Raw genomic sequence first — 24,898 nt, 5'->3', positions numbered from 1 at the left:
TCAATATATGCACATAAACACATTGCACATGGAATTAAATTTATGCCCAGGAAATCTAAAATAGATATTGGGGAAAAAAAAAAGTGTTTTTGTTTTGTTTTCTGTGTTTTTATCTAACACAATACTTCAACTCAGTGTTTGGCAACATGCAGTAGGTTAGAAAAGTTCGTTTTATGTCATATTCTTAAAAGAAATATAAAGCCAGATTGAAAAGTATCACTTAGCTGAAAAAAAAATCCATTCTTGTAATATATTAATAATTTCATATTCTGCTCAAAATAAGAATTTCAGTCATTTGTTTATATTTGTTTCTTTTAAGTACCTTATTCCGTCTTGTGATTAGGTCAGGAGCTCAAGTGTTGCAAAACTGAACTACAGCATCTTTGAGAAGAGAAAATCCAAAAGTAACTACATAGCTTATATCTTGAAAAAGTGTAAGGAAGCATATTTCAGTCAGATTAGTGCCCTCATTTGCTTTACTACACAACTGTACTACCAGAGATTATAGCTGGCTAAACCAGGGCAGATTTGTTAGGATGAAGGATCCTTCTAACCTTAAGGGGAACACAAACCTGCTATATATTTTCAAGATGAAATTACACCTACGTTGGACAGAGGAAGATCAATTTAATCAAAACACTTACCATGGCCCTTCATCAAATTAAATCAAGGAAATGCAGACAACCAATTTTTCCAAGGATGTTGTAGTGCATACAAAAGTATACAGTGTACTTGCTGTAGATTTTGTAGAGTTGGTGATAAGAGTGAACAATCTAGCTCCTAAGTGAAAAAGCTACTACCATTACTCTCAGAAGAAATCTTTCATTAGAAATTTCACTTCAGTAGAAACTCATTTGTAAACAGCACATTTGAAGATTGTTTTCTAGATTCAGTAATTTCTTACAAGGAGCCTGGTGCTCCTGCACACACACACATTTCCTTGTTTCTCAGCATGAACAGGTTCTCCAGGTTTGGTGAACTGATACTGTTCTATCTCCCCGTTTTGCCATTTGCATTGTTTCATCAGACTACCGATCTGCTGCCAAGCAGTCCCAACAATGGAAACAATTCACAAAGGTTCCCAGCAGCACATGAAAATGTTGCAAGAAGGTTCTGGGACTAGAACCACAGTCAGAAAGCAAAATATCAACCACAGAATTATAAAGCAGACTAAAAAAGTTTGGAAAAGCAGTTTGAAAATCCTGCAACTATGGAAAATCTGCTGGGGCCTAAACATTACAAAGATCTAAATAAGGGACTAAATCATGGATAAAAGAGAGATCTGAAGTCTGGTCTCAGCTTTCCACCTTTAAATATTCTACCATTCATTGAAAATGTCAAACCACACAGTGTCTACAAAATGTCTCTTTATTTATTAAAAAACAAACAGTAACTTTCCTAGAAAATATATGCAGAGCTTTGACAGTAAAATAAAACGAGATATTACAATAATCTGTTTTACCTGCCTTTCACACTCTTCTGCATATGCACTATACTAACCTTTAATTACACAACCATAATAATTTTTCAGAGGTCTCCAGACTCCATCCAATGAACATAATGAACCTCATCTAGGAATGAATCAAAACTGTGCTTTGAAGAAGTCTGTTTATCTCCAGGACTGACGCCTGTGTTGCTTACTGCAGGAGATGATTGAGGCATAACCTGTGTTGTCAGCAAATTCCAGAAGGGAAAAAGATATTCTTTAAAGTTAAGGGATACCTTAATTATGAAACAAAGATTACTTAGCAATACCTGTAAGTTCTCTGAAAGATGCAATTTACATGTATGTATATCCTATTATTTGAAATCAAAAGAACTTTTCCCCTTTGCTATACCCTGTAATAGAGTGCACTTTGTTTTGTTGCCTTTCCACTCAGAGCACGGGCATGTAAGGGCAAAGCATGCCCAGCACAACTTCAGTCCCTTATCAGTAGACACACAAACCATGCCTTTATTGGTGAAGAGGGAAAGGTAAAGGATGGGAAAAGAACATCTGACCACATGGGCTGTGAGTACCTCCATGATAGTTATAAACGATCTTTAAATAAATGATGGTCCACATGCATATGCTTACAATACAGATGCTTTCAAAGAATTTTCCTCATCTTAATTTATCAAAATCAGTTTTGGAGTTCTTCATGTAAACAGTAATAATCATCACTGCTTTACCAAACATGTTAGGACCACTTAAGGCTTCATTGGGCGCCAGGCAGCTGGAAACCGCAGACTGCGGGGGGCATTTCTCACGGTGCTGCTGTGGCTACTTGCATTCCAAAAAGCTGCATCTCCAGCACAGCAGCTGATTCCACCTTACAGGTCTCAAAGATAAATAGATAATAAATTGCATCAAATAGACACAAACAGTAGGAGATCTTCAAAAGGTGGAGTAACAATAACACAACCATAAAACTCTTGAGGGAGAGCACAAAGTAACATACTCCATATTGGCAGCATGAGCTAACACAGAAAGATTATGTCTTGAATTAAGCAAAACACTGACATCACTTCAAGAGTTGATACATGTCTTTGGGATGGGGGGACATGGGACAGCATGAAATAGACCCTAATACAACCTGGCTTCCTCACTACCTCTTTTAGCCTGAACATGTAGCCCAAAGGAATTGGAACTAATGAGCTGAAAAAGGAAATGACCAACATATCCCAACGGAGAACCACGGAGAATATACACTTTTGCTCCTGAAACTTTTTTCCTCTGTCTCTGCAAAGGGTTATGGCAGCAGAGACACTTGACCCTGAATTGATTAGACTACAGTCACAAAGTGGAAAGTCTTACCCCGAGAAGGCATGTCAGGAATCTGACACACGTTGCCCAATCCTAGCTACCATTTATACTCAAAATCCTTAAACGAGTATTTATGCACGTGTTGAATCCACATCAGCAGTCATCATTTGTAACATCAAATATGCATTTAGCCATGAGATGCACCCAGTCTGCCCAGGTTGTAGTAGGCAAGCAGCAAAACCTCAAGTACCTATGCTCTTCCTTGTGTTTCTGTATTTCAGCCCCTCTACTAACCAACTTCTTATTAGGCTATGTTCTGAACGACGCCTCAGTTTCAGAAGTTGATTTCTGAGTTCTACATTTTCCTGCTGCCCTAGATTTTCAAGCCGCCTGCACCAGCACATGGAACAACCCAGCACAACTGTGCTGAGCAACAAGATGGCCTCCATTCTGAACTATTCAGTGCTTCTAGGAGCACACCGGAACTGAAGTTGGGCTCAGAGAAGTCTGAGCACTTCGTACTCACCAGATTCTGGGGCATTACAAGCAGCATTTAGGTCAAAGGAAAGAGATGAGATTCTGGGGAATGGCTAAAATTCTTATGGTTTAAACAACTTAAACTTCCTATCAAGGCAAACGTCTTCACCGTTGTCACTGCTGTGTTTCATCCTTCTGTGCCTGTGCACAGCCAAGTCTGGATTTGGCTGCATAAGATTGCTAAGCATTGCCAACTAAAGCTGAAGTCAATGGAAGCACAGCTTTGAATAAATACAGTACAAAATGCCAGCCCTGTTATAAACTGGGCTTGCTCACTCTCGCACCTGCAGGAGGGAGGTTATTACTAAGACAGGAGGAAAACAAGTTTGTCTGACTCCAGCATCCCAATCCAAAGCAGCAAGAACAGCAAACTGCAAAAAATGTACTATGGAAGTTGGGCACAGTCTGCCATGGTCGCGCACAAGTGATTGCATATGGCAAGCTCTGAATGCTTGCCAAGCAATCGCTAGCTCCTAGCAGCTTCCCATGATGCAATCCCACTTGCACCCTCAGTAAGACTTAATATATATCCAGGTATCCCTCTCAACAGAAAGGAAATCTGAGGAATACAGTTATGTGGTAAAGTAAAATGATCACTTTGCAAAAGAACCAAAAAACCTGCAAATAGCAAGTGTTACTTCCTCTGCAGCTTGGTGCTGGAAAGCTGCCAACGCCAACATGACTGACACCACAGATGCAGGAAGAAGCCACACAACCAGAAATTTCAGTATTTTTTTCCGTATATTGGATTTCATAAAAATAGAAAAATAAAACAAAAGAAATAATGAAGCATAAAATATAGGTAGGAGGAAAAAATAGGGTAAATCTGTCTATACTCACCGTGAAGAACATTACAGCAGAGCTACTAGCACTAACTCTCAATGGAATTTTATTTTAATTCCCCTTTCTTTTTTGATCTTGCCAGTTAATGTTGGGTACTGTTAAATTAAGCTGGATTTATTATGTTCTTTCTATGGAACAAAAAAGGGAATGTTTTCTTAGGTTATTAGTGTTCTTAGAATGTCCACAGAAGAAATGCACCAACTTCTCATACACTTCTCTCACCACCAGCTAGCTGTAGCATGTTTTTTATTTTGGTAGGTGTCCAGGAGTTCACTGGGCAAAAGGTGAATTTTTCTATCCTTTGAAAAAAGGAAAAAAAAAATCTCTAAAAAAAACTTTAAAGAAAAATTAGGAAGTTTAAAGCAAATAAAACCAACATCTAATGGTATATACATTATGGAAACACTTCTGTATCATTTGAACATTAATATTTCGGACCTCTAATTCACAACATTGAATCCCCTTGACTAGATTACAGACACTTTTATAATTAACATGCAAGAATTCAGATTGAATCCAAAGCTGCAAGAACATGTCCTACTCAGTCTTCACTAAGGAAGGTAAATGTTGCATGCAAGCTTTATCCCCCTTATAAATTCTGAGTTCTAAAATACTACAAGGAAACCAAAATCTTTCAGTGAAATGTTTGCAGTTTTCATTTCCAAATGAACCAAAAAGCACAGAAATAGGTAGAGACAGAACAGGCGTTATACTGAATTACCAATATGACTGCTAATTATACTATTCATTTTAAAACTCATTTGTCTTGGCAGTTAAAATGAGATTACCCTTTTGTACAAATGCAAACTACAGGTAGAAATTTTCAGGCTTTATAGGCACAAGAATTGGCATTGCAATCACTTAAACAGAATGTCCTATCAAGTTACTAAATATTCAATATTTGCTTGCAAACTGCAAGGAAGAAAGTAATGGAATTTACCCTTCCCTCCCCTGGAGGTGGTAGCTCCAGGGCAGGCTGTCTCTGAGCAGTCCACATTTTGGAATTACAGGGAACAGACCAAAATATGGCACTGCTGGGTACAAACTAAATACAGTTCTCTCTTGTTCTATATTATATTGTTCATTTCTTTAATCTTCTCAGCAGAGCCTTACTAAGCAATAACCTACTTATTGTGCTGTTTGAAGCATCCTGACCTATTCTTCCAACATGGTCTTTGATAATATGCTAATGTACTACTTACATGATCATTAGTGTTATTTCTCTACTTAAAATTCGAAGATAATATATCATCTAGTCAAAAGCTTAAATCATGTAACCTAGTGCTCCAACTGGGAACACTGTTTATTATCAGCAAATAAAAATCTAATGCACTTAAATATTACAGACACCTCCCTTTTGCCACTAAAACAACAGCAATTAGAAAACTTGTTAAAAAAAAAGAAAAAGAAAATCTACAAAAAATGTTATTATTCTCACACCATTTATCCCTTTACACTATTGTATGGAATGATCTGCAGACATTACAGCTGTCTGAGCACTCCCTGACAGCACTGATGTTTAGTCATATTTTGTTCAATGTGATGTTGTAGATAAAAATCTGCTCATCCATCCAGTTGCTGAATGCCTCTCAAAAAGCTGATGTATTCACTTTGTATTATAGTAACCGATTCCAGTAACAATTGCTTGTAACAATTCTAAAATATAGGATTAAAGTAGTTACACCCAAGATGATCATCAATTCATAAAAACAATTAAGTGGAAAAAAAAAAAAAAGCGTCAGCAGTGGGATTTAGAAGGCCATTCATTACACCCTTGAGCTATTAAAATGACATAATTTAAGAGGTTCACTGGCCTGCCATGCAAGAGTTCAACATTGATAAGTTCCATTTGGGCTTCCACAGTTCTGTTCAGTAGAATTATCCCTGTGTCCCATAGCAAGGAAAGTCTTACATTGACCTAAGAACTCACCTTACTAGCCCCATCAGCACAAGTTAAGCACAAATCTAAAATCCCAACATTAAAATACCACTACAGACATGCAAAGACAGCAAATGGAGAAGGGAATATTGCAAATGCTACAGCATGAAAGGGTCTGCACTGTCTGAACTTCATAATGCAAAACAGAGTAGAGATATACAGTGCAAGGAAGTCATCGTCTCAAAAAGATTTACAAAATGAGAAGTCTATTTCATGATGCTATAGGATAACAAGACAAAATAGGAGACAGAAAAACATGCAGGTAGGAACTGTCAAGCAGATATCTGAGCACCAGTGCCCAGCAACTTCATTTACTTTGGCCACCACAGAAAGGGAATCTCAAGGATTTCTCTGGAACAGAAACAGTCGTTTGTTTTTTTTCCAATAACCACTGACATGGGATATAATGCCAAAATGTGTTGTTGCTGTTTTTTAAATAAAAATTACTGAAATGTTTAAGCCTTATGGCCAACAAATATTGTTTCTCACCTAAAGCCACTGTGCTTTTAAAAGCAATGTGACTAAAATAATATCTAATTGGCATATTTCAAGCCAGGTCTGTTGTGTTCAGAAAATAGTGACTCCTGAGCAAAACAACTTGTAGGTGCCAGAACTCCAGCTAGATATTTCAACCAAAAAGGAATAAGATATTTCATCTGTTCATCCCAAACAAGTTCGTCACCTCCTGGTTTAGAGAACTACCCTTAGAGAAGACAGTAATTTTTCCATTCCAATGCCAATATAGTCCTTTAGTTCCGAAAGGAAAAAAAGAGGAAAAAAAAAAAGAAAATAGGAAAGTACAGTGGGAATGGCTGTTCAGTAAGAAAAGAAAAGTGAGGTCATTTACTGAGAGATCTAAAACAGGCCACAAACACTCTCAATGAAAAACATCTCCCAGAGAAGACAAGAAGGTGACCTTCTCAGTGTGATGTCACTTTGCATCCAGCAGGACTTCAAAAAAAATTAAATTTAACCTATTAGCTGTCATATACTTTTAATTACCAAAACCATTCATGTAAACTGTCCATATCCTGACTTTATATTATTACAGCATGATTAATATGCATGACAAATTGTGGCACAAGTATTAAAAATCTACTTTAAAAAAGAGACACACACAAATATACAGCCTGCCACCTTCTTCCTACACCTTCTTGCTAACAGACACTGAAAATAGTTTTGTTTTGTTTTTTTAATTATTATTTTTAATGATAATTCTCACAAAAACTGAGAAAATACTCACAGGAATAAGAAAAACTTTCGCGTTAGAGGAGCTGAAACTGATTTAGTACAGGGGAAATAGAGTGCTCCAGACAGGGTAAACATTTTCAGATAGAAGTCATCAGATTTGCAACAGATTTTTCCTTGTTTGTACAACATAATAAGAACTGACAGGCACCTTAAGAGATTTTGTTACAAAGAAAACAATCAGGATGTTCAGCTACATAAGCATGTGTGGGGAAACTTTAACAAGTTCAGCATTAATAACTTGGACAACAAATGTCTAGGAAAAAGTCTAGCAAGACAGATAAAGAATTAAATAAATAGAATCAGGAGAAGTCAGGAGCAATTAACGTGTGCTCCCTAATCAGTCTTCACATACAAAGGCAGGAATCTAGTTGACAAGGGCAGAATACAAGACAAAGCAGTATCATCCAGTCCAATTATAGATATCAGTGTGAATGTGAATACTGTTATCAAAAGGAACCTGAGTTGGTAATGCAGTTGGCAGGATGACTAAAGCAAGAATGTGACTAAATCACAGGCAAGAATGTGGGTAGTGTGTATATCTGACTGGTAAAATAAAAATGAAATGCAATGACTAGAGCAGGATATGAAAATATACAAGACATACATTGTTTCTAGTTTTTATAATTGAAATTCAAGGATATATTTAAGAAAGAAAAAGTAAAGATAGCGTAGCATCACGTAATAATCATGCAATGTCCTGCAGAATATGAAACCTGGTTCTTCAAAGAGTACAATACAGCTGATCCAGCAAGGGCTTCAATATGGCACTTCGTAAAGTGCTACAAGCAAAAGTAAAAATATAAATGGCCAAAAAAAAAAAAAAAAAGTGGTTAATAGTGCAATTGAGATAAGAAAGAAAATTTTAAAAAAGGAAAAAGAGAGAGAGCAGAAATCACCTGAAGTTACTAATGGAGTTTTGTAAAAACAAATCTTGAAACCAAATTTATCAATAAAGGTGGTATTACATAGGAATACACTAATGATATTTGCAACCTATCAATATACAGGAGACCAGCTTATCATACAGAAAGAACTGAATGAATCTGAAGAACTGCTGCAAAGAAGGATGATATTTAATATTAGTAAGTAAAAGGTCATGAGCTCAAAGACTCATCTTCACTATAAACTGGAACCTCAGCAACCAGAAAGGACACAGAAAGGAGAAAGATAAGAGTTTAGTAAATTTCAGGACAATTAACAAACAACAAGCATCAATGTAACTGAAAAGCCAAACAAAATTCCAGGCTCTATAAAAAAGGGTACTTCTAGTAGGTATGGATGTCTTTTGCATCTTTCCACATCTGCATTCAAAAAAGTAAGATATTTTCACTGTATTCCCTCTTTTACATTATTCCTATTCATCTACATGTCCAACTGAGCTGCGTTTTAAAACCAATTCCAGTTCAAGCTTATATTAAGACAAGGTAAAATACTAACAGAACATTCTCTAAAAGCTGAACCCTTCCAAAAAAAAGTGTAAAATCTGCTGCAATCCATTTTCAAGTAGTTTTAAATGGAGCACAGGAAGTCACTTACTTCTCCCTTGCCTAACACGAAAGAAGTTGTTATATAAGTAATCTTCCATTTCTACTTCGTGAAACCATGTCAGAGGAGCGTGTTCCTGTTTAGACAAGGCATAAGAGACTGTCTACAGAAGCTTAGATCAAAACATTACTTTTTAGCTCTGCTGACAATTACGGTCAATTTTATTTCCTAAACAACACAGTACAGCGTCATTTAGTAGCAGCCAAAAGCAGCAGTAATCACCAAGCTGCTGAAATGCAAAACCCAGCCTAATGGCTGCAAGGTTTCATTTGCTGAAATTCTCACGTACAGAGAGTGAATAGGTACATTGTCATCTTGGATGCCATACACAGAAACACTGCAACTTCACTTTCATTTTGCATTATAAAAATCCTACTTTTTCTCATCCCTGACTTTTGTTTGCTCCATCCTTTTGTTCTGCTTCAGTCTTCATACTGCAGTTATCCACTGCCTAAAGCTTTGAGTTTTAAGAAAAGCCCTTTCTGTTACTATGTTTCACTGTTTTGAATTATTATTATTTTTAAATGACACAGAAATAAATAAACAAGCCTAGAACAAATACACAAATATGAGAATAACTTAAAGTGATGAAATACTAGACTGTTATATGGATCGTAAATTTAAAACTAAAAGGCATCTTTATAAATACTTTAAAGAAAATCTCAAAACCATGAAGTATACCATAAACATTTGACAGACTTGGTTATTATAGTTATTAATGGTTACTAAGCACATCAATAGCTGATATTGTTTGGTTACATGTCATCTGTTAATGTACTGAACCCTAATAATTAGTTCATACATTAATCATTTATTAACCCTTTACAAATGTGCGGTTACTCTACAGGTCACGGAGCGAACGGCAATAATACTAGCTACCCACAGGTTAATTCATTAACACATTTAACAAATCTCCTTGACAAAGTAAAATACTGCATTAAAGGATCTGCCTAAAAAGCTCTGTTTTCAGTGCAGAACGCTTCCTTGTCAGACCACAGGGAACACAGTAGTTAGTACATTAGACTTACAGTTTCTGAAGTATGATCTTTTGATTGCGGTAAGGCCATATAACAGCTCACGGTTGTCACATGCTGCTAATTCTCTACCATATTTCCAGCTGCTTAACACATGATAAACTTTTTAAAGCTTAGATTTCTGCCTTTTACATGGTAGGCGTCCGCCTAATAAACTAAGTAGAGGTAAGGTCACCTGGACCTGGACTACCATAACATACAAACAAGAACTACTCACAGCAATTCAAGCAGAGCTTGTCATACTTGCATGAGATAGAAAATATTACTGAACATGCAAAAAACATGTTACCTGAACTGAAGTACCATACTTACTTATAAAAATAAGGGTTATATTTTCCAGATATTTTTTCTCAATTTAACACTGCCTTCTTAATACTTAATTGAATGGTCTGGAAGGATTTATTATTAATTTTTGATTTTTAGATCAACAGGAAAGAGAAAAAAATTAGTTCACAAGAAATAGAAAAGGTCGATAGAAAAGAGAAAAGGCATGACTGGGTGTTCACAGTCATGATAATGGAAGGCAAGCTTGAAAAAATGGAGGCAATCTAGCATTTAGTAGAACTTGCAATGCACTGTTCTGAGATACTGTAAGTTAACAGAGCAATTTTGTTCATTTCTGTTCCTAAGTTTATTTTTACTATGTGTGTTAATAAACTAAACTAAATGGTAGAGATGATGTAGAGTACTGATGTTATAGTTATGATGTAAACTTTATTCCTCAAAACCAAGTCAGACACACTAGGTTGTCCTTTTTAAAACTCACAATGTAGAAATTATGTAATCATTCAAGGCAAAATGGCAACTTCTTCCTCTTATATTTTTCCCATGCTAACAGCTACCAAACAGCAGCAGTAAGAGCTTAAAATGTTTCCACTGCTTCCAAGATAACAAAGTAGCAACTTAGGAGGAATTATGAAGTTTCAATTAATCCAAAATATTATTTTATCATTCAAGTCTTTTAAAATGAAATGTTTGTTACATTTAATTTTTCACAACTCTCATAAGAAGCCATAATTCCAGACTGCCTTTAGGAAGCAAATCTTACTTGCAAAAAAGGCTTTACCACTCTGAGAACACAAACAAGCTTCAGCAGATGAGTAATTCAGAAATATATTACATTATATACAGTACCACTTTCTAAAACTGAATGACATTTCTCATTAAAAGGTCAGCTTTAAGTTGCTCACACTGTTGCCAAAAATAACTTTTTAGGGCGTCTTTTTAAGACCAGCACATCTCACAATAATTCTTCCATGTAGGAAGGGTAAACTTCACCAGAACATCCACTTACAATTATGACATAGAAGAAAATTATATTAAAGAGAAAATGACCATGTTAGACAAATAATGTGTTTCTAACTTTGCAAAAATACTGTTTTCTTATGTCGGAAATGCTTTTATGTCAATCCACATGAAAATCCATCCCAAGTCACACATTCTGGAAACTGGGTGAGGGGACGGGAAAAGAAAATCCATTTAGCACATTCAAACTAAGTGTGTGTTACAGAAATTTAACCAAATGATAATTTAGAATTTTCATCTAATATTTCTGACAACTCTGTCTTACTTAGTCTGTTTAAGCCTATTTAAAACCCCTTATGCCATTAAGTTCCCACACAGAGCAAGTGAACATGATTCACCTTATGACTACAGAAGTTTATTGGGCCTTGCCCTGTAGCTTTAAGCTTTGACATACAAAAAGCAAAATAGAGAAGGCCAACTCAGATGAGAAGCCTCAGTTAAAAAAGGGATCAAAAAGCAGGAACAGAAAGAAGTAGAAGGGAAGTTTGAAAGGAATGGAGTTGAGCAGTTCAAGGCTGGATGAAACAAGAAAAAGGGGTTAGGCCCACAAAAATCACACTACATCCAAAACCTTGGCAGGAATCCCAAATGTCAAATGTCTCTGAAACCCATTGACAATATGTGCTCTATACACATTACTTTCATTAACTCTGTTAATCCAAGAACAATCTGTGGTGTTGATCAAAAGATTGCAACTTGGCTGATGAATCATATGAATGTCATCATCATAAAATGCAAGACAATCTGTGGTTTTGCTTAAACATTTGACTTAAGCTCTAGGAAATATAAAAGAGCTCTGAATTTTACTAAGCCGTACAAAGAGATAGCAAGTGCAGAAGCAAGATTGTTAGCGCAATTTAAGTTGTACCATTCTGCATGAATAAACCATAGCTAAGTGTATGATCCATTTTTTTTTTTTCCCCAACACAACCCGTTTCAGCCAGTGTCCAGAATAAACCTTTGCAGTGATGTTTTTGAGTAATTAAAGTTTGTTTATCTATGAAAGCTCTATGTTGTTTCATGCAGAATTTGGAAGATGTGCAGAGAACAACACAGGCGATTGAAAGAAGCCAAAAGTGGGTCTCATTTGAGGAAATTACATATTTTCCTTCTTTTCTCTGATGAAGAGTTTTTAATTCCTGAATAATTGCCCGGTAACTAGACCTGTTCACATGTGATAATTTATTTTCTTCACTTTCTGGTGCCTATTCTGAGATTCACACAAGCAGCAAAGGCAGTCAATGGATGTTCTGCATTGAATAAAAAGCTATGTATGCTAAATATTTCAGAAGAAAAAGCTTTTTAGTGTTCTCAAATTGAACACTGAGAAGGAAATGATTTCTCCAAACACTTGTACATTTAGAGAAGAAGGGGTGGTATAATTCCAGCTAACTCTAACGTGACAAGACAAATCAGTATCTATCAGAATCTGTACAGTGCTTCTCTTCTGTAAGATCTTTGAATAATGGACAATTTTATGTCTGAGATGATTCTGAAAGGCATGCAATAAAAACAAAGTCATGTTGAATAATGAGAAAAAGGAAGGTATCAGTTGGCTGTGTTTTACAAATAATACTGTGAACTTAATAGAAAAAATAGAATCATATAATTAAAGTTTATGAAAAAGTAAATGAAAATGATGACCAAGTTTGAAGATACACAGGCAAAGTTTCCGCAGCATTTTGCCACCTACATTTTTAAAAAGTCTAAAATTTACAAGTAATAAAAGAGGTTACAAATGAAGACCTATTTCTATAAACAAAACCAGCACTTTCATCTAATTACTTTAAAACACCTGTTTATCATTGGTATGTACATGCTTTTAAGCAGTTATTAGAAATGCTTCTGCTCTTTGCGTAAATTTCTGCAAAATGAAACAAAAAAAAATGAAATAAAGAAGAAATAACTAAAAACCACGGTACCTTAAACCTAGTTACAAAATGTATGAAATGTTAGAATAGCCTAAGAGACAAAGAGTCTAAACATTGCTCTGACACACCTGTTAGGCAATAAGAACAGTGAACTATTACATTTCAACTTGCATAACCACTGAAAACAGTTTGACATTAAGTATGAAAAAAGGTAGATTATGTCAATAACAACAAAACCTACTTTATTAATTCTAGGGCAGACACCATTGAATATTATTAGAATTGTTTTCTGAAGAGAATGAACTGTTTAAACATATCTGTATGCATCTGTTTATGCATGTGCATATATATTGTAAACATATTTATACACAAAATGCTAATATTAGTAGGAATGGAAAATTTGCCTAAAGCTTTGCAATACACATTGTTTATTTCTCTCATACTGTGTGTTTCACTTACTCTTATTATTGGCTAAAAGAAAAAAAAATATTATCTCTAAGCATATGTAGACATTGAGGAAGCTTCGCTACAGAAGGGAAGTTATTAGACCACGCAGCAACAGGAGGAGTCCAAAGGGGAATTTAGCTAACCTTATGCTAAGTCAACAGGAACTAGAACATTCTGCTTCCTGCCCTTTCTGAAATTTCATTTCCATCCCACCATATTGACTGTGTAGGTTGAAACAGGAAGTAGCGAGACCTACTTCAGGCAGCATCTTGTGAAATCAAGTACCTTAGGCTTGCAATGGACTAGAAGGGGACCAGAAGTCCGATTACCTCTGAGAGAATGCAGTAAATCCTACCTACTCCTGTCATCCCCTCACTTGAAGACCACATGGAATTTCTTCATCTAGCATTTGATACCTTCTGACAGTAAAAGCATGATTTTTTCAAAGACACGGAATACAAGTAAACAATCCTTCTCCTTGCCTACAGAATACGGTGCTCCATTTTCACCAGGTAATTGCAATCAACAATTACACATGAACAGCTTTTTATATTGATTTCTGGGAGCTGAGAGACAGGGAGGGGGAACTAGGGAAGAAAAGAAATACTTTTTACTTCTGAAGTCTTCTAACTGCCATTATGCTAGAGGACTTGAGCAGATCTTTCTCCTTAAACAACGTATCACATGTTACTATTATAAAAGCAAAAGCAAAACAACATGCTTATTTTGGGAAAAAGCAGTGATGTTTATCAAGGCCTTTATTTCCTTTGGGAGTTTATGCCATAGTTTGGAATAACATCTTGATAATTTTTCTACGGCAAGTATATTTTATTTACAAACGGTATTTTCAAACTCCTAACACTATCTCAAGAGATCAGTAGGAAAAACAAAGGCCAGAGAGCCTTTGAATCTCTCTCAAAGATCACCACTGGCTAGTTCCGGTATTTTTCCCTTCAGGCTAATTTGAAAGTCTTGAAAAGCACATTAGTCTATCCAGTCCAAGTAAAACTCAGGTCTCTGTAGTTAAAAACCCTATGTAACTTCAAACTAAGCAGTGCAATCTTTTTATTTTCCCTTGCTGTGCTTCATCCAGGAAGCATTCGTGACTGATCTTAAGGAAAGGAGAGCTATTTTACCAAATGCTAAGAAATTGAAACATTCATCATCCATACAGCAAACTCATATTTTCTCCTTGAAAATCACCTAAAAGAGGGAAACACTAATTTTCCATGTCTTTCTTCCTCCTACATTCAATTCACAAGAGCAGCCTTTTGGCAGAAAAATGAAACTCTGGGAAGACAATCCAAGAAGGGAAATAGCAAAATGCTCTTCACCTTCTAACATATCTCCCTAAGGAAAGGCAGGTAATTTCTTCAGCAAACCTTTAAGACAAATTATTGCTTTGTTGTACTACATTACTACCATTACTGCTTTTGAGGAAGCCCTTCTCTATATGAAGTTGCTCATACCATCATCTGCATATCGAACTTGTTACCTTCGCTCTGCCTTCACAAATGTGGAATGAGGACTTATCTATGACTCAACTGTTTACTTAAAATCAATAAAATAAGTAATTAGAGCTCAAATCATCACACTTCAAATATTGAAGTGATGTCTTTATTATTCTATGTTATTGTGTCTTAATTAATTTGAAAATGCAGACATTTAAAATTCAAATATCTAAAAAACTGTAATGTTATCACAACTACTAAAGCTAGAATGTCAGGTATTAGTTATCACTTTTATACTGAAAGACTACTGAGATACCATAACATGCCTTCTCACACTTCTATATTCCAAATCAGGCTACTTTTTATGTTATATATATTTTGTGCAATAGTAACATCAGAAGCGTGTAAGGCAGCGGGATAAGGCAGGGAGTAGAAAAGCAGACATATTTCCACAACTGGGTCTTCTGTGTGCATTTGTTTGTTTCACATACTCACAGGCTGTCAGTACTAGAGTATCATCAGATAAGAAACAGTAAGATTAGACTAAACTAAGAAATTATTTTCAAGATACTAGTAGTGCTACTAATATTATGCACAGTTACCTACCATACTGTCAGCACCCTAAATGTCCAATTCAGAGCAGAGAAATAGTGGTTCAAAACTAAATTTATGATAGACTTAATGCATAATATGATTTTTGGTTGAAAATAATACCTAGACTTAAACAAAATCTTTTAAAATACAGTCACCAGGGTACAGAGCATTTTAGAGTGAAAAAAAATCCTTGACTCATAAACAATGTTACAAAATTGAAGCTAATAATATATTTTAATATTTTTCCCTAAGACGTGAGGACAATTATTCTGTGTATTATTCTACTGCATGTGCACGTATATTTTATATGTACGTAGGTGTGTGCATACACAATTTATTATGGATATAAATTTGCACTGGAGTGGGTAAAGCTAGGTATGAGCTAATATCACAGGCCTGAAGAACTTCAAGTGTTCAAAGAAAATATTTTCTTAAGGAGCTGTCTGTTAATCATCAGCTGAAAATCACGCTAAAATTATAAACATTACAGTGTCCATTCCCACGCTTGTCATTTCACACAGTAAACAGCTACAATGTGTTTAGTACTACACATGATGAAGTACTTGTGCCTGCTAATGTATTACTAATTAGTATATGTAAATCTAAATTTCTAAATATACATATATACAAGCACATATTTCTGCATATATCCATATATTTACAACAAACTGGCTGCATGTTTGGAATATTATTTTTATAAGGTACATAAAATTATAAGCTAACTTTAGAAATTTTATCTGGATCTAGACTAATTCCTACTGAAACCAATGGAAAACAATAACAACAAAACTTTTGCAGCCCAGTTATCTTTGATCTCTGTGCAATTAACAGGCTCTGCAAAAGAAGTCATACTAAAACTATTTTATCCACAATAAATACCACCTTTTTATTGTTAGAGAAGTATCTATCAGTAAAGCTGTCAAGCCTGACTTGATGTATGCCAGAAGCTTCAGAGCACCAAAGTGCTATGCAGCTTTTAAATCTGCAGCTTGCAATTGTGTATTTTTTTATTGTTTCTGAAGAACATTACTAGAAGAGCAGTATACCTGACAACATTTGCACAACTTCTGGCAAATCTTTCACTTATTTGTTACAGTGATATTTTTAAACTTCCATATGGTTGACTTTTGCAATTAACAACTGTCCTTCTAGCATTTAATTCCTTCTCTATCTTCTCCACAGTAAAGAAAATTTCTTATCCACACTTCCACGGATCTATTTCAAGTGCTATCAATCCTCCCAACCCCACAAGTTGTGTCACAATATATTTGTATGGACAAAAGCCAAAAGAAATTTACCATTCACCAGCGAGAACTGAAGGAGAAGAGTTCTGGGAGCAGCTCAGAAGCACGAGATGACAATAGTTCTCTTCCAGCCCCACTGCTCTGCTGTAAAAAAGGAACTGAACCGTGGCCCTGGTTCCAGGGACAATCAGTTAATGTCAACCTCAAATGCCAGAGAGGAGGATAACCTGGCATAATGGCACAACACTACTGCCTGTCACATGACAATCACAGCACAGGAACTTGGCCTGAACCACCCATAAACCAAAGAATATTCAGAACAGATTGGCCGCGTTTCTGTATTTTCTATCTGGCCTTGTTCCATGTCTATTCCTGCGATCTCATCTCCAACCCTTACTTGTTGCAGAACACTCCATTCCAATTACCAATTGCTTCTTTTGCTTTCCATTCCAACTATCAGCTTTGGATCTTCAGGTGGATTTTTTTGTTGTTGTTTGCTTGTTTGTTTTTAATGTAGTGCAATCAGTTTTCCTCTATGAGCATATGAAAACAGTCCCCTTCAAAGCACGTTCAGTTGCCTCTCAGCACTGATCACGATTCAGATGCCAACCGTATTTCTACCAACTGATACTTGAAGTGTTCTCATATAATTCAGCACAAGTATGTCAAAACCAATAAGGCAGCTGCCATGAGTATAAGGTGCACTGATTCAGGAATAAGGTACTCTAATTCAGGAATGAAGACACCTAGCATTGCCTTATACACATGTTCCTTAGAGAAAGATTTTCCTTTTTTTTTTTTCCCCCTAGAACTCCATATCTTCATAACGAAATAAATATAAACCAAAACGTTTAAAAGGTCTTATAATCTCAAGGTAATAGAAAAGAATGAGTTAATACAAAGAACTTGCTAATGTGCATTAACATGTTTACTTGCATGGCAAGTTCACAGAAAGGTATTTCTGAAACAAACAATAATAAAAAAACACTTCAATTATGAAGTGTGGCAGATGTACTTGGATAAACCTGCCGGAATTTCTTGATAGTGCTGACAAGCAGAACTTAATCAATATATTGCCCAATTTCTATGAGGAAAAACAAACAAACAAACAAACGCAACAACAATCCAGGCAGCAAATATTGAACTCATGAATTTCATTTTATCAACACAGTAAACAGCACATGGAACAGTTGCCTCCTATTCGAACAGTTTCAAGGTTTCTTTGGCAAGTTGTGAAGTATAGGAGCAACCAACATTAATCCAGATCACATCATTGGTATGCAAAATTCAGTAATCCTCATTAAAAAAAAAAAAAAACAACAACAACAAAAAAAAACTACTAGGAAAAAAAAATGTACAAGTTTTCTGAGTCTCTGAAATCAGACTGTTATTTGAGCTGGTGTTCAAAATAGTCTAAGTATTTGCTTTCAATTGAAAAGAAAAATACCATATTATATTCAGAGAGAGAAAAAGAAGTTTCCAAGTTTACACATTGACTAATCATTACCTTTTCAGAAACTTAGTTAAAACCAAAGGAACTTTTCTTTAAAGTATTTATCTACTTCTTTTTTTTCGCCACTGATGACTAAATACCAGACAGTTTGATTGGTGACAGTTTCTAGTCACAATAATAAATATATAATGTTGTATGTATGTATGTGTAAATACATAGTGTTGTATGTAACGTAAAAAGATGTTTTACTGAGCAAACCACAGAAATTAGAAAATTTACTGTTATTTTTCCTATTAAATCAAATTTACCAGAATTTGTAACACCTTAAAGGGAGACAAATGAAAGAACACTTGTAAATTGAAACATTTCCCACTCCTAAAACAAGAACTGGGAGATATATTCACCAGCTTTTATGCTAGGGCGTTCTGTGCAACCTAATAGCTTCACTAGGCATATTGTATCTGAAGTATAACCTTTCTCCAGACTTCAATGCTACAGAGACATTGCCCAGCAGTTTAACAGAAGCCACTCCGCCTTCATTTAGCGTAGCCAATAAAAAATTAGCAACTCTCCCTTTAAATAGAATGAAGCAGCAAAATGAAATTTCAAGGCTGACTATAAAATGCCCTCTTTGAATGGGACTGGAAAGTGTACAGGAATGCATATATCTTACTTCAACAATCTCTTAAAGTGAAGGGAGGGGGATCTTGATTTATTTATTTATTTATTTTGTTTCTAATGCTAAGTGGCAAGCTAGATGCCATTCTTACAGAACTGCTAAGTTAAAAATGTTTGAGAGTTTCTGGTTTACTGAGAAAGCATATATGAATGATTTCACTGTAATCTAAACCAGAAAATGTTGATATGTCCGAGACTAAAAACAGCTAGCCTAGCAGAAATTTGAGATTCACTTCACCTTGTATAGATATAGCTGCAAGTACGTGCTCTTTTTTCAACTTAAAATGGATTTCGCACCATGACAGATTTTGTTCTGAATTAAAATTGCAAATTTTCTATGTGGCCCAGTTTCAACCGCAATTGATCTGCCTTGTCGTCATAAATTAAAAAAAAAAAAAAAAGTGAAGGACACTGCAGCTTTAAATATTTCAGAGCTATGTAGCTAGTAAATAGACTCCATTGCAATATGGCTCTGAAGGTCGTGTCCTATTGTCTCTTTTCTCTGCAAATATTTTGAACAGCATAAAATGGTTTATTTTATACAATACCTCCCTGCCATTTCTAAAACATGTCAATTGTATTAGGCATTTCCTTACTGGAAAGGACAGATACGCCACTCTTTCCATACACACCCACGCTGCTTCTAGATGTATTCAAAGCATCCGCCGTGAATATAACAGCACGGCTGTACATGTCAGACATATACAGTCTTTCATATGTATACCTTATGTGAACAGACCTTATGTTTAACCCCCCTGTTAAACTCCCCAGCATAAAGACAATTAATTATTTCAGTGATGATAAAATAACTAACTGGATCTCAGGTCAAATAGCACCTTCAGTTAAAATTTATGTGCCAGTTTGGAAATTGAAGCAAGCTATTTTAACATCTCCTGCTTCTCACATATGGGTGAATGTAAAAAATAATTATTATACAAAGAGCAGCAATAGAACATAGTCTGCAAAACCTGCTTTTCATGTAGAAAGGCTAGTTACTACCTTTCTGATGGTACAAAAAAAGAAAAACAACAGTTGCATTTAAGAACAGATTACAAGAACAATAAGACCTAATGTTGAGCCAGAATTTGGAATCTTTGTGATCCTACTCCCTAGGATCAACCCCACTTCTTTCATATGAGGTGACAATTTGGTGCAGATATGAATTATGCCTCTCAGGTAGAACAATAAAGTGAAATATCCCCCTGCAATAAATACACCATGTGATAGCTGTCACCACATAGAAAGTACATGTAATCATTTACCTGAAAAGGCAACAGATTGTTGCCATTGTCCGTCCTGAATGCGTTGTCTTCCATCCAGGATTTGGGGGTTAAGGGTGCAGCCCGTGGGAACTTCGGAGGGGCAATGACATTGCTGGAGAACGGCTTTTTAAGGGGTGAAATGGGATTGAGGGGGGAGGGTACGCCGACCCCCACTCCCACGCCGACCCCCACTCCAACTGCCCTTCGAGGGTCCCTACCAGCCTGCAGCCCACCCCAAGGGTTGGAAGGTGTACTCCAAGCTGCATTTTGATGGTTATTCCAGCTGGAGGAGGAAGATGAGGAGGCAGAGGAGGAAGACGGTTTGCTGGTCATGATGGGCTGATGACTGTAAGCAGCATTTCTCTGGGCAAAAGGTGCCTGATTAGGGCTCACAGGTGACCTCCGCTGCTGCTGCTGTTGCTGCTGTTGAGCTTGCTGCTGCTGCTGCTGATGTTGGTGGTGTTGAGTCTGAGCTAGGCCAATTTGAGGCGAGAAAGTGCCACCAAATACAGGGTTGACATGGTGTGGAAAATTCTGGAAAAGCATTGTCCCATTGACTGGAGTAATCCCTTGGAAAAAGCTATCATCCACCGTGTTTGTGGTCCCTGTAGACCAGGTGCTGCCGAAGGAGGGAGACAAGGAGGTGCCGGCTGCAGGTTCTTGTTGAGGCTGGTGAAAGCTCAAGCCAGGCAAAAGGGGAGACTCCATCTGCATCTTCTCCTTGCTATTTTGGGAAGGAGCTGATGTGCCGATACTAGTCACTGAACTGCTGTCTTCTGGCTTGGGCGTCTCCGACGAGATGGGCGTAGAGGGGGCTTCTGCTGAGTTTGGATCTTGCTGCTGCTGCTGCTGCTGCTGCCGCTGCTGCTGGGGCTGGGCTTTGCTTTTGTCCATCAGTAAATCATCCTGCATGGTTTGCGCAGCTGAAACAGTAGGGGAAAAAACCACAAAGACAGATTATTAACATTGTCACTCATACCACAAAGCAGGCTGTTTTAATCATTTGCCGGCCAAAAATCTCGTCCTATTGCTAGTGCTACGCTACAGCAAGTTGCAAGGCAAACCCGTAATCTTCCCCCTCCCCCATTTAGGAACATGTAAAGCTTTGATCGTGCTAGATTGCCTTTAAAATATTTTTTTAAGATGCTTCACCCTTTTTGATGCCTTGTTTCCCTTCAGTCTAAATGAGAGATGTGCTTATAGGGCAGAGATATACAGCAATTTCGCCACGTCTCTTTTCTCTTACACCGGAACTCAGAGCTCTCACCCTGCAATGAGAAACTGATTCTGGTTCCTGTTTTTCCAAGCACCCTCCTCCTCCTCCACCTCCTCCCCCTGGCTATTTGCATACGTCAATAAATACTGCTGCGTCCTTCAGCAAGGTTAAAGAGACACCAGGCTTCGCTCTTCTCCACCCCTTTCTCTAGCAGGGCACCTTTAAAGGAGCCGGCTGCCTATTTTCCGCACCTACCAGCTGGCCTTTCGGGCACTTGGCCTGGGCAGGGGCGAAGGGTGCGGGGACCGCGGCCCCTCCCCGGGGGTCCCCGGCTTTCGGCCGCCCCTCGCTGGAAGCAGGCCGGGGTTGCCGGCAGGGAAGAGCAAGGCCAAGAGGAGCAGGCAGGGAGGTATTGTTAGAGCGTAATTCTTCTGGTGCTTTCACGGTGGGAAAGAAAAATGGGGCACACCGAAGGTTTTCAGTGGAGACGTGCCACCTTCTAAAAGTCATCTTTAAGTGTGCAAGACAAAGACTAGGCAAGCAATTTATTTGCCAAATGTGGATGTAAGTTGAAACGTTAAGAAGCAAATGCGTGTAGCGTGACTGAGCCTCATATCTGCTACAAAAGCTGCTTCATCTAAAGCAGATCCGATAACAGATTAATATTTCAAACCACAATAATAATGCATATACAGACATAAATGAACAGCAACTGCATGAAACTAGAACAGGAACCTCTGCATTTCTCAGACTTTTAGACAACTGAGAAGTTCTTATGCATATCAGAAGTATTTTAATGAGCCAAACCTGCTTACTTTAAGAAACTGTGTCAGAGATGGTCATCACTGAATACCTAATTGCACTTGTATTGAGCTGATGGTGAGGTCAGCATCCCTAAAACCACCTTCTTTCCAGGATTGTTTTCACAAAGGAAAATTCAGCCAAATCAATTCAGTGGTTAAGAAAGGTGGCAGAGTGAAGTCGGTGACCCTTTCCAACAGGGACAGTTTTCAGCTGGTCCGTGTGCATCTTTAACATTTTTCATATTTGAACCTCTTCTAAGCCATTCACACCCTTTTTAGTTAAAATGAAGGTAAGGACAGGTTTCGGCTATCAGCTTAGTTACTTCGCTTGCTCCCTATTATTTCCCTGTTCAATATAAAACCAGCCAGGGTCCATGAAGGCTACATTGTGATTCAACATTCAGGCAAGTTCCTAAGAACAGAGGAAACTATTGCATCTGTAACAGGCAGCTCTGCTGCTGCCGATGGGGGTGCAGAAAACCCTGAGAGGCATTTTAAAGCAATGCTGCAGTAAGCCATAATATACCAAGCCCTGGGTAGCTTTCCATTAGCTGCATTTATGGCAAAATCACCATTACTCCTCTGGCTGCATAAAATTGCAGATGATTCTACATCAGAGAGATCAAAAGATAGTATTTATCCCTCCCCTTGTTCTGAGCCACCAGTATAAAAATATAGAGTGAAAAATATAGCAGCTGAAATGCTAAAATTCTGTCGTCAATACAGTATATTTAAATCAGTTAGTCACCAAGTTATCTATAGTGGCTAACACAGCAGTGGCTTCCAATATGTACCTTGACTTAGCTGTTTGTATTTGAACTTTATCCTGCAGGCTGCAATCCACATTCATTTTCATATTACTTCTTAAAGGTAAAATCCCTGCACAATTCAACTCTCTTGTCAAGGTCAAGACCTACCTTTAGCAGTGAAGGCAGTCTGAATGGAAAAACACTGGCTGATAAACGACTGAAAGGCAGGCCACCAATGCCTAACACTGGACTAATATGCAGTACCTCTTGATTATTTGCTGGTGTAAGTATTTGTGCAAATCTACAATCCAGTACAGGAAATCTATATCCCCACAGCAATACCAGCTCCAGTTGCATGCAGTAACCCATGCAGTCAATGCAGAAATTCTTAAGGAACAGTTACCTTTAGGATTTTCTCTACTTAAAGCTCAACAAAATGTCAGTATATTTATTTTCCTCTCTCGGGTTTGGTATATGACAAACACTCGGCCACTCTGGCAAGAGCACTTTGACAACTGGAAGCTTTCGGCGCATGCTCTGCCACGGCATTCTGGTCTTTGCAGTCTTGGCTGGGCTGGAAGCACCGGCCTCCCAGAGGGCGGCTCGGCAGCACCCAATGCATCGCTTCGTAACCCCAGAGCGTACGGCTGCCTGGGCAGAGCAACGATCGCTGGCCAAAGGAGTAGTTCCAGTATTTTCAAACTTTCTCCTGAACCCTGAACTTTTACTGCAAGAAATCACTTATGAGCTCATACCAGCTAGAGAAAAATTACAGCTATTACAAAGGAGATTGTGTCACTTTGCTTTGAAAAAATTATTAAGTAACCGCTTGTCCTAATGCCATTTCTAAAACCATTCTGATCCAAACACAAACATGGCAAATATGAAAACTGAAAACAAATTAAAATCAGCACATAAGCAAAAACTTGTGCTATATGAATAGCTTCCAATTCCCAATTTACTTTTTTGTTTGTTTGTTTGTTTCATTACTCAGTTACTATTACAACTCTGAAAATTCTTCAAAAAAAAAAATAAAAAATGGGAAGGTAAAAATTTTACTATTTAGCATTGCATCTACTCTGTACGCTGCAGCTCCTCATTTCAACTGCTTCCTGTCTGCTGCCCACATATCTTCAACCTCCACTTCAATACACAGCCTGAAAGGAATTTATCTCATTAGGGATTCACATTTTGATGATTAACATAGGTCAGATACGATTTTCAGAATTTAGTTTACAGGTGCTTATACTATGTCTTGTGCTGATCCATGAATTATTCTGGATTTCTGTTCTAGATAATTATAATACTGATCATTCTGGAAAAGTGATCATGCTTGTATGAAAATCACACAGTTGAAATAAAAAGCTTGAAAATATCAGCATTTTCTAAAGTTGCAGGCTGATTTTTCAAAATATGAAATATGCATGGCTTTATGGGTTAAAGAGAGATGACTAAAGCTGAGAAAGATAAATTAGGGTAGCTGAAAATGGGTTGTTAAAACACCCTTGTATTTGCTTTCTACTGTCTGTTTATGTTGGACCGTGTGGTTTGCTTGCCTTAAACCAATGCTATAATTAAGAGTTTCAGAACACTTGCTCTAACCTGTTTGTCCTACTCTGAATCATCAAGGGCCTGAACTGCTTTCTTACAGCAGCTGAAAATGTCTCTCTCTCTCTCTCTTTTTTTTTTTTTTTTTTTTTTTTTTTTTTTTTTAATATTACAGTGAGTATAGGGCTTGCTCTGGTCATTTTACACACCTCCCTTATGCCCCTTCTTACTTTAGGGTTATTGCTTTCAGAAGCTTTGAGGATCCGAATGGAAGGACCACACCCTTGCTGTCAGTTTTTCCCAGGAGACAGCTTCACTTTGTAGATCAATTATTAAGATAAGGACAGTGCTCATTATGATATTCACAAACAGAGAAGCACTC

The 24,898-nt window shown here is 37.1% G+C and overlaps 1 protein-coding gene and 1 long non-coding RNA gene across 20 annotated transcripts in view; one reads left to right on the top strand and one right to left on the bottom strand.

Annotated features, from left to right (window-relative positions):
- CPEB3 (cytoplasmic polyadenylation element binding protein 3) overlaps positions 1-24,898 on the bottom strand; it is a 92,712-nt gene that overhangs the window by 64,338 nt on the left and 3,476 nt on the right. For 6 of the 18 annotated variants that reach the window (XM_021268218.4, XM_072039640.1, XM_072039642.1 and 3 more), the window contains exons 1-2: positions 21,468-21,607; positions 20,201-21,123 (exon numbers count right to left, since the gene is read on the bottom strand). In XM_021268218.4, the coding sequence (XP_021123893.3) occupies positions 20,201-21,123; positions 21,468-21,549 (1,005 nt within the window). In that variant the 5' untranslated portion in view covers positions 21,550-21,607. Of the gene's footprint in view, positions 1-16,861; positions 17,009-20,200; positions 21,124-21,352; positions 21,609-23,371; positions 23,489-24,898 lie in introns of those variants that run through there. The other 12 variants (XM_072039643.1, XM_072039649.1, XM_072039654.1 and 9 more) reach the window with 6 other exon arrangements.
- Positions 13,598-16,884, top strand: LOC106015174 (uncharacterized). 2 transcript variants are annotated; one of them, XR_011810072.1, is made up of 3 exons: positions 13,598-14,030; positions 14,781-14,882; positions 16,746-16,884. It is a non-coding gene; the product is annotated as an uncharacterized lncRNA (long non-coding RNA). The 2 variants fall into 2 exon arrangements; XR_001187010.5 differs by having other exon boundaries at positions 13,717-14,030; positions 14,786-14,882.

Source organism: Anas platyrhynchos, chromosome 6, assembly GCF_047663525.1.
Source record: "Anas platyrhynchos isolate ZD024472 breed Pekin duck chromosome 6, IASCAAS_PekinDuck_T2T, whole genome shotgun sequence".
NCBI classification, from domain to species: domain Eukaryota; kingdom Metazoa; phylum Chordata; class Aves; order Anseriformes; family Anatidae; genus Anas; species Anas platyrhynchos.
This window is presented reverse-complemented; position numbering and strand designations above follow the sequence as displayed.